Consider the following 17,600-nt stretch of genomic DNA (forward strand, 5'->3'; position numbering starts at 1 on the left):
TCATGCAGGAACATTAGTAGTTGTTTATGCTGTCACATAGCTGACACTATTATGATCTATTATGACAATACTGCTTACCTAAGATCACATGTGGAGGAAATCAAAGGTCTGCCATTCAAAACAACACTTCATTATGGAAAAATAAAGTAATTTCAAATGAGTAGACTAACCAGAAACAAATGGTAACACAAGGTTTATGGGTACATATATGCAAAGCAGCTTATATGACCAATATAATTGCTTTACTTCAATTATGGTATTCGTGTCCAGGGCTACAAGAACCATAAATAGAGGACAAGACAGAGAGTAGGTCAAGAGATAAGAAATAGTAAGTGATCAGTACAACCTGGTCAGTCACGTACAACATTCTTGAGGTTGGTTTCAACCAGTTCTCTGAACCTTTTGTCTTGTTAACACATCTCGGACTTTATGTTTTAAAAAATTTGCATACTTCAGACACATTTTTAATTGTTTGGCTACACATTTAATGTCTGTTTCGTAAGGTGATGTGAGAACAATAAATAGATCAATCAGTCTGTGAATATTTTGATTTCATTTAATTATTTTTATTATTACAGTGCCTATTCCCCCAACATAAAATGACTTAAAACACATCAGCCAAAGACACATACTGGTATGTGTTTACATAAAGCTGTGATTGCATGAAATGCTCAGTTATTTAAATACTAGTTATTTCACATTGCATATATTCAAAGGTGTATTCAATGTTTATAGTTTGTGACATCACCCCATTTACAGTGAATTTTATTGTTGACATATAAACAAAAATGATATAAGCAAAACTCAGTTCTTTAATGTGGCAACTTTCTGTTCTTTTCCATCCGCACTCTTTGCTCTCTTCATTTGGTAAACCACTTTGGCCGCCTCATCTGAGAGACTCTGAGGAGAAAACATTTTTTACAGCTTTTATACTTGTATGATATAATCTACACAGTGATTGATTGGAATAATGATACAGTTATCGCAAATTTTTCATATATATATTTTACACTGAACTACATGTCAACTGAACACATATTTTCAGTCAAAGATTTGCATTATTTCACTGTCATAATATTTTTGATTAGTTTGTCTTTCTGGTAATATTTCAATTTGCTTACGGCAAATATTCAACTGTTTACATGTGGTGAAATCTTAATTGCATTGTCATAGGGTTAGGGTGTGCTCATGATGGTGAAGTGCTTTCTTTATACGAAATTAAGTCTTTGAGGGCTTACAACCTTTCATGATTAAACTTTAAAACTCTAACTCTTCTTAACAGAAGTGACTAAGATATCTGCAAAGAATGCAATAATAAAGCGTTAAATGGCTGAATAAAGAAAATACAATTAAATTGACTGTATTGGTGGTTGTGGGTGGGTGACTGCCAAGTTTGCCTATGGCTACAGCCTTGCTTTCTCTCGGTCACTTTCTTTAGTAACTTAAAAAAATTGGCTTCAATCGGGGCTAGTTCTAATATAAAGTTCTGTTCATTGGAATCAAATAAAAGATTGAAATGTTGCCTTAGGAATGACCTGAAATATATTAACGCTGTGGCACAAAAAATGTAACTAAAATAAAAATAAATTAAAGTTATATAGGAACATAATAATAATAAAAAACTACGAAAACAATGTCAAAAGCACATAACAAAACAGCTATAAATGTAACTAAAATTAACATAATAAAGTCAAATCTCAAACTACAACAAAAACAAAATTAAAATAACTCTTCGTATGTGCATCAGTAATAAAAAAGTTCCACACAAAAGATGACTTTTGGACACTCTTTCATGGTTGTATGTCATTACCTGTGAATCATTTGATATTGCTTTAAAATGAACATTTAAATTTATTCATTTGGCAGACGCTTTTTTCCAAAATGACTTACAAGTAGGAGAGCATATAAACATTTTGTTAACCACTAAAAAGTACCGTTAGTTTACAAGGCCATGCTACTAGGAGGATTACAAAGGGAACCAAATAAGTGACACATTCAGTTAAAATATTTTTTTTGGAAGAACGTTTGTCAAAAAATGTAGTCCCCACAATGGAGGCTATACCTGTACACACACAAAAAGAAAAAAGATCTTAAACTCACTGCGGTAGAAGATGTCTTCATTGGTTCTTCAGGTTCTTCTTTGTTCTGTTTAGAATGAGAAAAGTGCATTGAGTTTGTAACAAGCACCGTACCATTGGGTCACAATGATTTATTTGTAATGCTTGAGGCCTTTTTTGGGCTGAGCAGGTTTCAGTACATAACAATGAGTCACTGACACATCTAAGGTTTTGTGAGAGGATGTTTGTACAAGTGAAAGAGGCTGCGGTATGCTGCCTTAAAGGTCCCATTCCCCGCGATCCCAATTTTCAACCTTTAGTTAGTGTGTAATGTTGCTGTAAGACAATACCTGTAAAAGGATAAAGCTCAAAGTTTCGTGCCAAGCGAGATATTGTCTAACAGAATTCCCTTTTCAAGGACTACAGAGAAAGGCTGGAATCGGACTACAGCCCTCTACTTCCCAGGTACATGATGTCACTATACCGAGTGCTTTTAAGAACCTCTGCCCAAAGGAATACGACGAGCCGCTGGAGAAGTGTTCGGTTATCAGAGATTGTAAACATTTGACTGAGCTATGCGCTAAACCACTTTCTCTTTTATCCCAGTCTTTATATATCTACCTTATTTATGAACGCGGAAGTAAACTATGTGACATGCTTCCTTTTTGTGTTAACTCCGCCCGGTGAAAAACAATTGAAGTGTGCTACCTGGGGAGCACGCTCAAATCGCTTTTAAAATAGCCCTGATTAACATTTTTCACACCCGCAATGTATTACACGGTGTGAGGAGGAAGTGGCCTGATATTGCTTCGTATTGCTTCGTATTTTCTCTCCGAGTTGACGGGTCTTCGGTGCACAACCATAACAGCACAGACGTACCAGTAACGTTACATGCACAGTGGGAAAGTCAGTCGAAATGTATATATGACAGACAGAGCTGGCCAAAGGCACAAGCGAACTAAGCGGTTGCTTGGGGCCCACGTGGGGTCCCCAAGATTTTGTATCAGTACATTTTACATTTACATTTAGCATTTTGCAGACGCTTTTATCCAAAGTGACTTACATTGCTTTATCCTATACATTTTGACATAGGTATTTGCAATCCCCTGGGATGGAACCCACAACCTTGCGTTGTTAACGCAATGCTCTTACCACTGAGCTACAGGAAAGCTTTACAGCATTACCCATATCCATTGAAACATTATATAAAAAACGATGTAAATTCATGTACTCTTGTGCAATTTCTTGACATTGTTTTTTTATACAAAATGCATTATTCAATGAAAAAAAAAAACACAACGCAATATGTTAACTGGCTGCTGCAGCAGGATACATGCAGAGCTAGAGTATTACTGATTGACATATTTAAAGTTGATTGAAGGATTTCAACTCAATAATGTCAAGAAGTACATATCCTTCTGGTGCAGAGAAAAGAAAAAGGAAAAAAAACAAGGAAGAGAAAAAACACCAAGATAAAGGTAATATGAGAAAATTAATATAAACTAAATAGGCTTAGCCTAGTAAACATTTTGCAAGCTAAAGTTAGCTGGCTAGTTTATTAAGCAAGCAAGAAAGGATGTTTAATGAAACATCCGCAAATAGCTTTGCAGTCTTAATAAATAATACACAACATATTACTCAGCTGGTTTTAAAAATAACTTTCCTGGATTATATATCAGCAATAAAAATAAGCTTCTGTTTTATAACTTTGGTACTGTTTACAGTTTAACATTACTTACATAAGCCTAGCTTTGGGGTATTTGCTATTATATTCCAGTATCATTTTGCCTTAATGTTTTAGGTGTACAGATGGCTCGCTGCTGTGCTGTGTTATTTAGTTTGACATTTAAATAACTGCTGTTTGATGTTGTTGTTGTTGTTGAAACAGCTTTCTTAACGTTACAATGACATTCTGTTCATTCAACGATGGAGACTTTCCAAATTTAAACTGATCAAAAACTTTTTGAGCCCTGGGATGGGTTGGCACTCCATTCAGGGTGTATCCTGCCTTGATGCCCGATGACTCCTGAGATAGGCACAGGCTCCCCGTGACCCGAGGTAGTTCGGATAAGCGGTAGAAAATGGAATGGAAAAACTTTTTGAGATCTTCCATGGCTCAAGAAAGACTGACTGGACTAGCACTAATTACTGTTAATAAAAAAATTGCCGGTCAGATATATTACATTTACATTTACATTTAGACATTTAGCAGAGGCTTTTATCCAAAGCGACTTACAAAGAGTTTAGGAGCAATAAGCGAAAGTTCATACAGGAGCCATAGTACATTAGGTGCCAATATAAAGTTACTGGTTTCATCAAAAGCTAGACCACTACCTGTTGAGAGAAAGGGTTAGTTTTTTTTTTTTTTTCTTGAATCTGATACGGTCTGCAACCGGTAGCCAGTGAAGAGAGATGAAAAGGGGAGTCACATGAGCCCTTTTGGGCTGTTGGAAGACGAGGCGTGCTGCTGCGTTCTGAACCAGCTGAAGTGGTTTGATAGCCTTTTAATAACGGTTTATTTAGGAAACCTATTAATTTTTTTTCTTTAGAATTGTATTTATTTTTCATATAATAATATCCTGTTTGTATTTTATTTTATTTGTAGTTGATTGGTATTCAGCTTTATATTAATCCTTGAATCACCTTGTTACAGATCCATCTGATCTGTTCATTTTGTTATTATTTGTTTTTTATTGTCCCTTTTGTAAATTTAAATTTATTTAAAAAACGATTTTCAAGGTCGCTAAATTTTATAACCAAAAGTAATTAAAATGATTTACATGTTTACAGTATTGTCTACTGGTTTATTTAGCTAATTTTCAGTACACCACATTAAGTATGCCAATTGGTCCTGCAAGACTTTGAATGTTAAAGTGAAAATGAACACCTGACCACTCCTGTGGGTGTGCAACTGTTACAATAAAAATTTGTATAGGTAGCTCTTACAAATAGTTTAGAAGCAATAAGCGATATGTCAAACAGGAGCCATAATACATTAAGTGCCAATACAAAGTTACTGGTTCCAACAAAAGCTAGACCACTACCTGTTGAGGTAAAGGGTTAGTGTTTTTTTTCTCATTTGTCTCTCAGGTATTCACAGAAGAGATGGTTTTTAAGTGTGGTTGAACCGACAGAGTTAGGAAAAATGTTCCACCAGGAAGAAGTTGTGAATGAGAACGAGCGGGAGAGCGATTTACTGCCCTTATGGTAAGGCAATACAAGACGCCGCTGGTTTGCTGAGCGCAGGGATCTTGATGGGGTTTAGGGGTGCAGGAGAGTGTGGAAGTAAGCCGGTGCAGATCCAGTGATAGTCCTGTAGGCGAGCATTAGTGACTTGAATCTGATACGGGCTGCAACCGGTAAACAGTGAAGAGAGATGAAAAGGGGAGTCAGGTGAGCCCTTTTGGGCTGTTGGAAGACGAGGTGTGCTGCTGCGTTCTGAACCAGCTGAAGTGGTTTGATAGCCTTTGCAGGAAGACCAGCAAGGAGAGCATTGCAGTTAAGAAGTTAGATTGCTAGCAAACAAACACACAAAGCAGTTTATCCTTTCCAGAATGTTTATATCTGTGAAGCTTTCTCTGTTGTTTGTAAAACTCGTATACAATAAACAAGATATGAAATTACTAACTTCACATTAATTCGTTTGGTATAGCCTTTGGTGAGTCTCTCTCAGCACAGCGCAAATTTAAAAGAAGTGATTGTTTGGACTCGGTAGCTTAGGTTTAACTCTTATGCTGAGCTTGGATTCGTGGCGGAAGAAAGTAGTTCGCCGTTTCCTTTAAAATCGGAGTGGTTTAAAGACACTCCGCCATTAAGAATAAAGAATGTGTTCTGACCTGGTTAACTGTGGTGAGGTCTTCACAGATCATACTCATCGTACTGATCCAGTTCCCATAGACACTCTCTTCTTTAGGGCTTGGCTTCTGTTCACTGTGAGATTAACCGAAAGAATCACAATCACACACAAAGACACCCATGCATACAACACTAATCAGAACACATCATGTGTAGCATTACCTGATGTCTTTGAGAAGGTCTTGCTGAGCTCTGAGTTGTCTTTGTGCCTCCTTTACTCTGCCCTCCATAGTCAGCCTGGCACACAGCTGGGCACAGTGTACACCCAGCACAGACATATTTAAGCTGCCCGCCCAAACCCAACTATAGAGAATGAAAGAGAGTTGGAGAAAAAGGGTATTTATGTCATTGTTACCTATCTGTGTCCACAATTCCTTGTTTTGGCAATATGGATCATAATCAATGGTTCTGTGGCACTGATTTGTATGTTATCCTGAAGGGGAAAAACTGGATGTATGGATGCCATGGATTCTTGGAAGTAATTCTGCCTTTAAAAACAAATGTCCATTGAAATACATGTTTTAAGTAACTTTTATCTGATTTAAATTCAATTCAAGTTTATTTATATAGCGCTTTTCACAATGTGCATTGTTCCAAAGCAGCTTTACAGGGGCAAACAGGAAAAACAGAAAAGGTAAAACACAGCACAGTGCTTGTTGTTTATAGAACAAGCAAGATCATTCTAATAAATAGTTTCTAATAAGTAAATAAATGAATAAATGCAGTCTCCTGGTGAGCAAGCCAACACTGCCCTGTATATTTTTAACCAAGTGGGAAATATTTTACCTGCTGGTGGTCACTCGTTTCTGTTGAGTAATAACTCGTGTCACTTTCTGTAAATCTCGAGTTCTAAAACTCAGCTGCAGCTGGAAAGGGACCCTGTCCTGTTTTTGAAAACCTAAAATTGTACAGATGTACTTAGATATTTCTAATTCTACAGCAATTCTTCAGTTTTAGATCGTAGCTTTATAAATCTGTAGAAATCTCCCCAAAATTATGTTGACATCAACATTTATGTTATGATTTAACAATCTATTTTAAATCATCTTTTGCTTGTGGCATGAATTTGTGCTTACTCTCAACTTTTTCGGGTTTGACTGCAAACTGGAAGGTGATCTCAACCTTGTCTGTAACATTACCAATCTCTCTCACTAACCGATGATCCTCTTCCTCGTAGGGGAAGTACCTTTGATAGTCAGAAAACATCAATAATCATGAGAAATAGGCAAACAATATTGAAGAAGTATGTATGAACGATGAATTCATGTACTAGTGCATGTATGTCTCTGCATGTATTGTATGCGTTTGCGATTGTGTATTTAGGTTGACTGTGCATTCAAATGTTTAGTCACAACCAAGAGATGGTTATTAATAGATACTAACATGCCATCAGGAACCAGCAATGTTGCCATGACACTAGTTGCTAGGACGTTGTCAGCTATGGCACTCTGAATCTCTGTAGCGACCGTTCCAATGTTTACAATATTGATCTGTGAAGGAGGGGTGGAATATTTTTTAATAAAAAGCATTATAATTATTTAATATTACAGATGGATATTGATTATAGATTGCTTATTGATATTAAATTGCTTTTAAATATATGTGTAATCGTACCCATCTGGCAAACTGGTATTCAATTTGTGATGCATACCAAAACACATGGCTGTTATTGCAGTGTCTGATGTCAAACCTGCAAATGTGTGCAGCTTCCTGTTATCGTCTTTTCAATGCACAACACTTGAACTCAGGAGGGAAAACACTGAAAACAAATTGTTTTCTCTTACGCTTTGTTAAACTGTGTGGGTGATATTTGATATATGTGCCGATTTCTCCAAAATGGGCTTTCGAGCACAAAGTATCTTTTAAAAACAGGTTAATCCTCTACGGGTTATACAGGCAACGTGTCTGTCTGTAGTAACCGTTTTTTTATTTATTTAACTTTAATATTTTGCTTATAGTTAATCTGTTCCATGTACAGCTGCTTTGTAGCAATGAAAACTGTAAAAAGCCCTATATAAATAAAGTTGAGTTGTGTTGGGTTTTGGATGTACTTTAAGTGTGGCAGATGTAACAGAAGGAGTAAAGACCGTGTTTTAATATAAATGCTGTGTTGGATAACAAAGTGTGAGCATTTGACAAATGTAGGATGATATCATATTTAGTGAAAGAAAACACCCTTTCTGTGAAGGACTTGTGACTAAAATTCTTATCTCTTGGGTTTTGAAACATGATCCAAAATAAGACTTTTCCACCTAATCTGATACCTGCGGATGTCAAGATGAGTTGTAGTTGTAGCAATAACTCACTCTGCCTCCGGAATGATCAGCCAGCCTTCCAACTTCTGCCAAGCGACAGTCTTCTCCCTCAAAGGTCATCACTGAAACAATCACACTAGTGCAACCACAAAAAGACATGACTTAATTGCCATTTTTATAAATATTAAGTATATTATTTTCAGAATAAGATATATGATGTATGCTAAAAAAGTTCATAAAAAATATTTTACTGGATAGTTTTGTGAGATTTTGCAGCTTCTCACCCCTTTTCTGCAGCATAACAGGCTAACTGGTTGTAGAAATAAGGGGAAGGGGCGAGGCAAAGGGAAGATTCTTGTTCTACCTGGCCCAGGCCTTTGTTGGCCCGCCCATCTGTGCAAATTATGACCTTATACATAGAAAATGAGCAGTTATTATTCATTGTAGTTATAGCCTTCTATACCCCAGACATTAAAATAGTGTTTCACTGAGGACCTCTACAAACTTCCAATGTGGCCTCAAGATTAAATACACCTATTCACCAAGTAGAAATTGTTAGTAGGGGGCTTCTCAATTATTGTTGTGGACAATGGGGAGGACCTGTATTGGAGTATGTATAAATGTGTAATTGTCAGAATATCACACTATAAATACAAACCTTCGACCCTGTGAACTGTGATGCCATGGCAACCGAGATCAGTGCAGCAGGTCCCAGTGCTGTTGCTCCATGCTCTCTGAGTCTAAGGAGTAAACAACAACAAAAAAAATACTAAAAATAACAGAAATAAAATCCTATAAAGCATTTACAGACACTATTTAATCGAATAAAAAGGCACATTAGCTTAATTACCATTCTTGTTAAGTCACTAAAAAGAAATCAGTGTACAGAAGGTGATGTGACCTCCAAAAAACACACAGATGATAAATGTTGCAGAGCGTCTCACTTACTCCTTGATTTTCTGAGTAAGGGGCTGAATGGTTTCTGCAATGCAATGCGGGGTGCTGTAATTCTCTCCTTCTTTCTTCAGATAGTCATAGTCCATTAGTGCCCAATCTCTTAGAGAGAGAGGAGTCCCACGACCATCCCCGTACACTGTCACCTGACAACCACACACGCACACAAAAATGTATATATCAGGAAACGGTTTCACATTTCTCTCCTATGGTAATTTAGAAATTAAAGGAATAGTTCACCTTCCACATTAAAATTCTGTCATCATTTAGTAATCCTATGTTGTCATTTTAAACCTGTGTGATTTTCTTTCTTCCGCAAAACACAAAGAAGGTATTTAAAAATAATGTTGATAACCAAAAACTGATAGTCCCCATTGACTTCTATTGTATAGATACAAACCAATGCAAGTCAAAGGGGACCAACGGTTTTCCAAAATACCTTCTTTTGTGTTCTGCAGAAGAAAAAGTTATACAGGTTTGAAATGACAAGAGGGTGTGTGGATACTGAGAGAATGTTCATTTTGATGATGAACTACTCTAAGAACATGCTTGAAAAAAAAATTAAGCATATAGCATTAGTTCTGGCAGGTCAGGTGAGACTTTATTTACCTCCCTAAATGCTTTTTATGTTTTGCTACTATTTTGTTATTGTTTCTCATGTTTTCTTTATGACGAGTTTCTCAAACCAAAAGGTGTCTCAAAACTTAAACAGGAATGAAAAATTCAGCAAACATTGGTCAAGATCTTAAACATTACAAAACTGCAAAGATCTGGATTCAGAGGAATGTTGCTCTCCTTCATGTCTGTGATTCCTCATTCTCCAAAAGGTGATTTACAGGTGATAAAAGCCTCTAATGCTTGTGGTACTAACATGCTATGTTCTTATGCTTAAAATACAGGCAACTCATTCAATGCTATGACATTTATAATTATTCAAATGAAACTAAACGTATAAGACAGTAAAACGACATAAAAATTCTTCCTGCTCCACGGTGTCATTACTTTTTTTGACATCTACAATGTAATGTTTATGTCACTCTATGACTACTCCCACACATGTTTTTACCTCATCATTAAACGTGACCAGTGCCACTCTTCGATGAGGTGAGGTCTTCTGTAAGGAGGTAAGAACCATCTGAAGAGCTTCCTGGACTCCCTGAAACATGGAGGGAAACTTTAATACAGGAGAAAAGGAGACAAGAAGAGTTTGTTAAAAGCAAAGAGTATAAAAGTCTCCTTTTACCTGCAGCCGTGAAATATATGTGGGTGATCGCATGGTATTACCAGGACAGATCTTTGAGAAAAAAAAGAGATATCCAGATTATTAAAGGAGGAAGCTTACACAAAATAGTGGGACAAGATTAAAGCTAAAATAGAAAAAAGATCACCACCTCAGACGTCACGCTCATACTTCCGGAAATGTCTACGCAGAAGACAATAAGCATGTTGTCTAGATTCTCATAATCCACTTCATCATCATCATCCATGTAAAGAACATCCCTGCCGGGAGGACTGCGCAGAGAGACGCGCCCTCCCTTCAGCGCACCCAGCGGGTAGACATTCTCTTCACCACAAAACTCACAGGACCACATCTAGAAAAACAAACAAGGCAGTAGCCACAATAAATGTAGATATCTGACGAACACAAAAAGCGCAACTTTGTTATAACTCACTGTAGTGTTTTGGTGTGTCTCTGGGTTGCTTGCAGAGGACATGATGGCATTGCATTTTCCACAGTGCACTGGTTTCTGGTTGCAGTGTATAGCAGAATCTAATGAGACAGTGAATGAGGTTGTCAACATTTGAATAAGAACTATTTTATGATTTTAAAAAGAGTGTTAAGCAGCATAAGCAACACCTACTAATGTCCACAAGGCTTCCCACTTTGAGTGACACTACGTTAACATTAGCTTTAAGACAAGTCTCTTCGTTTTTCTCGAGGCCTGAGAAGAACCATACACAAAATCAATTAATGAATTACTGAGCTCAATATATAATGTGACAATATTTTGCTTTGCATAATGGAACAATTTAAATGCATGCTTGATAAGAAGGATGTGTTTTCTCACCTCTTGGTGGTATTGGTGGTGGAAGAGAGCTTGGCAGTATATGTTTCTGCTGTATATTACGGGGTGGTACAGGAGGTGGAACCAAGGATGAAACTGTAAAAAAATATTTAAAATGAAAACGCCTATATAAAACAAGCACACATATACCTTAGAGGCCTAATCTGTATGGAGCACTTATATATGAAATTATTTCTCAAAGATCTTTTGATTTATCAGAACAATTTCATGCACTTTCTCGTGTCAGCTCACATATACAAAGAGAATAAACCATTTCACGGTTTTTATCTTTTCAAACTCACTTGGTTTCTGAACTGTGCAAACACGGTTGTCGTAAGGATGTTCTAAAACAGACTGAGCTCTGGTCAGACCACAGGGCAGAGTGGGAGTAGAACCTACAAAATGTGTGAAAGGAAATGGAACAAGTCTTTATATTCTTTAAAGAGGTAAAATAATAAATGCAATAAAAGCAAAACATGAAAAAAATATAATAATGTCCCAAGAGTTGAATGTCCAAAAGCAAACCTGACATTACATAACACATTTCATATTTTTTTACTAATTATTACATTTAAAATTTGATTCAAATGTAAAAGGTATCAAATATTGAACATTGTTTCGGCCAGCAGATATTACAATTGAGAAACTTGCCCCAGGTAAATCAGTAGCAAAACTGGATGTAAATTTTAATTTGTGAACTTGTAAAGTAAGTAATTGTACCTGTACACTATGTACACTCACAGCCCATATGTGAAAACGTGTAAAATAAAAAACTGAAGTTGAATGTTGAGATTTGCAATCGTGGAAAAAACTCACAAATCTGTCTTCCGAATTTGAAGTTGCAGAAAAATAGTCACAAATGTGTAAACTAGCATTTACAAAAAACACTGCAGTTTCAAATCTTCCCACCTTGACTTTTGCTACTACTTTCGCGATAAACCCGTTGCAAAATTTGCGTTTGATGACGTCATGCGGCTGAATCACACTGCCCCCTAACGGCAGGAAAATCACAATGAAATTAGTTTTTTAAAATCACTAATACAGTATTTAATTTAAGGTGAAACTATAAATCAATAAATACTTTTTCCTTTACTAAAATATTACTTACTGACAATGTTTTTTTACAAAAAATTTTTTTTTCAATTTTATTGTTGTTTACATTTATTGTAGCATATCTTTGTTCTTAGTTTGTCCTTTATTATATATTTTATTGCTTTTCTACCACATCGGCAAAATATAATTTCAGGTATATACTGTATGACAATAAAAATCTTGAATCTGATAAGGGTGATGTATAAATTAGCAACCTAATTAATAATCTAATTTAGCTGAAGCAAGTTTGCTGATGATAATTATCAATATTAAAAAACAGAAAACATACAGTCAGCCAGTCATTGTGTAAGGCTCCTTTATCTGCCTAAATAGAATCAGTTCTTGTATTACACTGAGTATTAAACTGGGTTTATTCTGCGATAACAACCGACCGGATACATTATCCTATCCAGTCTTTACACATGAGTAAATAATTGTACACTAAATATTGATTAAATATTTTTAAGCTCATCTGTAAAAAATCCAAACCTTCCATGAATAAAACAACTTCCAGTTAAATCCACAACCTCAATACTGTTTATGGTGGCATTGTAGTCAGCCTGGCATATTTTTAAACAAACCATAGTACACAACAAAATATTGATAGTAGGCCAATACAGAGTAATATTAGGAATGTTATCTATAGAAGATAGTATAAATCATGTAATAGGTATTCATGATAGTATACATAAGTGTGATGGTTTCGCTTAAGTGGAAAACAGTATCGTTAAAACATTTTTGAACTATTATTTGCTAGATCGTTTCATTGTGATTTTCCTGCCGTTAGGGGGCAGTGTGGCTCAGCCGCATGACGTCATCAAACGCCGCTCCTTCTCTCTCCTGTGAGCTTTCAAGTGCATAAGTTAGTTTTGCAACGGGTTTATCACGAAAGTAGAAGCAAAAGTCAAGGCGGGAAGATTTGAAACTGCAGTGACAGGTTTGAGAGGTTGTAGAAGCCTATTTGTGATTGCAATTCGAATCTGAATCTAGGAAAACGTGTAAATATGTGCAATACATTTATATCTGCCAATGTATTTTGTGAATGCCAGTTTACACATTTGTGACTATTTTTCTGCAACTTCAAATTCCGCAGACAGATTTGTGAGTTTTGTTCACGAATGCAGATCTCAACATTCAACTTCAGTTTTTTATTTTACAAGTTTTCACATAGTGAGTAAATAGAGAGAGAGACAAATACTTACTTTACAAGTACACAAATTAAAATCTCAAGGTTTTGATACTGATTTACCTTCATCTAGTTACCTCTACTATACTGTCGTTTTGTGTAACGAGATATTTTGTTTCTCTGAAAAAACTGAAAAGGATTCAGTTAAATGCCATATCACCTGTGATGTTTTTAAATGTTTATATTTAACAGGTCATTTTTATATTTATTTTCTTTTACATATAAATTACATGAAGGCTGTTTGTTAGAGTAATTTATTTATATATGCTGATGACTCTCTTCTACTGGTTACAGATAAGGATGTTGGTAAGATACAACTGTTGTTAGGTGAGGAATTATGTAAGGTGAGACACTGGCTATCTGAAAATAAACTGTCATTACATTTAGGAAAAGCAGAATCAATATTATTTGGGTCGAACAGAAATTTTAGTAAATCATGTAATATGTCTGTTAGGGTAGTTGACTGTGTTATAGCAGATAGAACCACTTTTAATTATCTGGGTTGTGTCCTTGATATTGATTTGAGTGGCGCAAGTATGGCAACTTTGGTTTAGGTGAATGCCAGTATGAAATTTCTTGCCAGATATATCAGTTTTTTTACTTAAACAAAGTGTGAAACTACTAGCAACATGTCTTTTGCAATGTCATTTTGAATATGCATGTATTTCACGGATGTCTGAGTTGTCTCGTGCTTGGACAGATCAATTACAAAGTTCCCAAAATAAATTGAAAAGGGTAGTTATTGGCCTTAGTAGTTTTACACATGTAGATATATGTCATTTTAAATATCTAAATTGGTTAACTATTGAGAGTTCATCCTGGGCCGGGTCGCGGGGGCAGCAGTCTAAGCAGGGATGCCCAGACTTCCCTCTCCCTAGACACTTCCTCCAGCTCTTCCGGGGGGACACCGAGGCGTTCCCAGGCCAGTCGGGAGACAGAGTCCCTCCAGCGTGTCCTAGGTCTTCCTCGGGGTCTCCTCCCGGTGGTACATGCCCGGAACAGCTACCCTGGAAAGCGTCCAGGGGGCATCCGGAAAAGATGCCCGAGCCACCTCAGCTGGCCCCACTCGATGTGGAGGAGCAGCGGCTCTACTCTGAGCTCCTCACGGGTGACCGAGCTTCTCACCCTATCTCTAAGGGATTGCCCAGCCACCCTGAGAGTAGGAACGTAGATTGACCGGTAAATCGAGAGCTTCGCCTTGCGGCTCAGCTCCTTCTTCACCACGACAGACCGGTACAGCGAACGTATTCCTGCAGAAGCTGCACCAATCCGTCTGTCAATCTCCCGTTCCATCCTTCCCTCACTCATGAAAAAGACCCCAAGATACTTGAACTCCTCCACTTGAGGCAGGACCTCTCCACCAACCTGAAGTGGGCAAGCCACCCTTTTCCGACTGAGAACCATGGCCTCGGATTTGGAGGTGCTGATTCTCATCCCGGCCGCTTCACACTTGGCTGCAAACCGTACTAGTGCATGCTGAAGGTCCTGGTCTGATGGGGCCAGCACGACAACATCATCCGCAAAGAGCAGAGATGAAATCGTGTGGTCCCCAAACCCGACACCCTCCGGCCCCTGGCTGCGCCTAGAAATTCTGTCCATAAAAATTAGGAACAGAACTGGCACAAAGGGCAGCCCTGCCAGAGTCCAACATGCACCTGGAACAAGTCTGACTTACTGCCGGCAATGCGAACCAAGCTCCTGCTCGGTCGTACAGGGCACTGATAGCCCTTAGCAAAGGGTCCCAAATCCCATACTCCCAGAGCACCCTCCACAAGATGCCGTGAGGGACACAGTCGAACGCCTTCTCCAAATCCAAAAAACACATGTGGATTGATTGGGCAAACTCCCATGAACGTTCCAGCACCCTGGAGAGGGTATAGAGCTGGTCCAGGGTTCCACTACCGGGACGAAAAACACTGTTCCTCCTGAATCCGAGGTTCTACCATCGGCCAAATTCTCCTCTCCAGTACACTGGCATAGACTTTCCCGGGGAGGCTGAGAATATTGAATATTCATCTTACATTCATACATAAGATATTGAATAAAAGAGCTCCTACTTACTTTAGTTCATATTTCTCTGGCGTTAATGAGATACATACTTATAATACTAGGCAGAGTCTGATGGATATTCCATTATGTTGTTTTAAAAATATGTAAGGTAGTAGGTCTTTTGAATATTCAGGTGCTAAACAGTGGAATATGTTGCCTGTGAACATCAAAAATGTTTTAAATGCAGTCGATTTTATCTCAAAAGATAAAAGTTGGTTTTTAGAATGATGTATATGTATGTGTATTAGGATGTTGGGTGAATTTGTATTATTGTAGTTTACCAAGATAACCTGTCACCATAGTTAGTAGTGAAGTTGTGAAGGACCACAATGGAAATAAGTTTTATTTGAACTTTTTGTGTTTATCCTTGACAAATGAGTGTATTTTACTACATTGTCTAATAAATCCAATCCAATATATTTACATATGATGACTTACTATTTAGTACTTTATTTTCATCCTCTGTTAAGCTCTCAGACCTCCAATTGCATACAACATGACTGCATGCAAAATCCATCTCTATGGCTGACAGAAAAAAATTATGCCGATTAAACATATAGATTAAGTTCCATTCTTTACAATCAAATGTTAAAAATAATCCTGTGATGTCCACACAATTTAAAAGAACATCTTCAGCATGAAAACACTAAACATTATACTTGTTCTATTTTGTGTACAAAGGTAATAATTTGTGTCTCTGTGTAGTTCAGGCAGGATTCTACCTAAAGCGTTCAAAGACTTTCATTTCCTGCAAAAATGATTTAACTTTCTGATCTGTTGTTGATTTTCCGGTACAGCCAAGGTTAACAATAGTACACCGAAGAAACCCATTTTATTTCATAATAAAATAATCAAAGACTAGAAAAAGACATTCATCAATGTCGTTTCTTGTAAATAAGGTTGTTAAATGAGTTTAATGTGATTAAAAACTGATAGAAACCTTTTAAAAGTCTTTCATTTCTGAGGACAACATCCAAATGTTATAAACCTTATAGATGAATACAAACTATAAGAGCAATGCAGTAATTAAATGTATATAACATGTTCGAATAAAGACTTACGTTCAAAGTGATGTGTCTGCCATTCAGCTGGCACAGAAAACCAACATTACTTCTCTTTCTAGACCTGCTGTGCACATTTGAAAGCATGTGTGGAGATACAGGAAGTCAGGAAACTGTGGGTGAATGACTAGAACAAAGGTAAAAAAAAATTGAGACGGAAACAAAACAAGATAACCATCTTAAATGTTTTGTGCCGATTGGGATAATTTAAACGGTGCCTGGTTGGTTCATTTCCTCTTTTACATAAAGTGGGGAAAATAAGTATTTGACACATCAGCATTTTTATCAGTAAGGGGATTTCTAAGTGGGCTATTGACACAAAATGTCCACCAGATGTAGCCAAATATTGAATTCATACAAAGAAATCAGAACATTTAAGTATACAAGTTCAGTCATAATAAATAAAGTGAAATGACACAGGGAATAAGTATTGAACACATTAAGGTAACAAGGTGCAAAATGGCATAGAAAGCCAGGAGATCACCTTAAATCTGTCAGTATTGAGAGAGAAACCCTGCCCCCTATCAGTACCAATTGATATCAGCTGCTTTTTGTCCTAATTGATGGCCTATAAAGGCTTCTCATTACCTTGGGGGCACACAGGAAAGACTTCATGATGGGTAAAAGCAAAGAACTCTCTGTAGATCTTTGTAATCTTATCGTTGAAAAGCATTTTGATGGCAATGGTTATAGGTGCATTTCCAGAATGCTGAATGTTCCTGTGAGCACTGTGGGGGCCATTATCTGGAAATGGAAAGCGCATCAGTTCACAATAAACCTGCCACGATCATGTCATCTACGTAGAATCCCTGTCCGATGAGTCCAAAGAATAATCAGGAGAGTTCTCCTAGAGCCAAGAACCACTCGGGCAGAACTTCAGGAAGACCTTGCATCAGCAAAGAAAGAAAATCAAGCTGCTTGAATGGCCCAGTCAATCACCTGACCTAAATCCCAGAGAAAATCTATGGAGAGAACTGAAGATCAAAGTTCATAAAAGAGGCCCAAGGAACCATCAAGATTAAAAG

General features: G+C 37.1%; 1 protein-coding gene across 2 annotated transcripts; it reads right to left on the bottom strand.

Moving 5' to 3' along the window:
- Positions 1-541: 541 nt before the first annotated feature.
- On the bottom strand, positions 542-16,706 carry si:dkey-9k7.3 (circularly permutated Ras protein 1). Of its 2 annotated transcripts, XM_056758439.1 has the most exons (20): positions 16,576-16,706; positions 15,953-16,039; positions 11,490-11,582; positions 11,191-11,283; positions 10,984-11,064; positions 10,795-10,892; positions 10,513-10,713; positions 10,365-10,415; positions 10,188-10,277; positions 9,116-9,267; positions 8,826-8,907; positions 8,452-8,576; positions 8,219-8,303; positions 7,296-7,402; positions 6,989-7,098; positions 6,699-6,810; positions 6,075-6,215; positions 5,894-5,987; positions 2,101-2,145; positions 542-900 (listed from the first exon to the last, which is right to left on the bottom strand). In XM_056758439.1, exons 2-20 carry the CDS (start codon positions 16,029-16,031, stop codon positions 805-807), a joined length of 1,935 nt encoding a protein of 644 aa, XP_056614417.1. In that variant the 5' UTR covers positions 16,032-16,039; positions 16,576-16,706; the 3' UTR covers positions 542-804. The 2 variants fall into 2 exon arrangements, with proteins under 2 accessions (XP_056614417.1, XP_056614425.1); XM_056758447.1 differs by lacking the exons at positions 542-900; positions 2,101-2,145; positions 5,894-5,987; positions 6,075-6,215 and adding an exon at positions 6,233-6,400.
- Between the last annotated feature and the right edge of the window lie 894 nt (positions 16,707-17,600).

This window comes from Triplophysa dalaica, chromosome 1, assembly GCF_015846415.1.
Source record: "Triplophysa dalaica isolate WHDGS20190420 chromosome 1, ASM1584641v1, whole genome shotgun sequence".
NCBI classification, from domain to species: domain Eukaryota; kingdom Metazoa; phylum Chordata; class Actinopteri; order Cypriniformes; family Nemacheilidae; genus Triplophysa; species Triplophysa dalaica.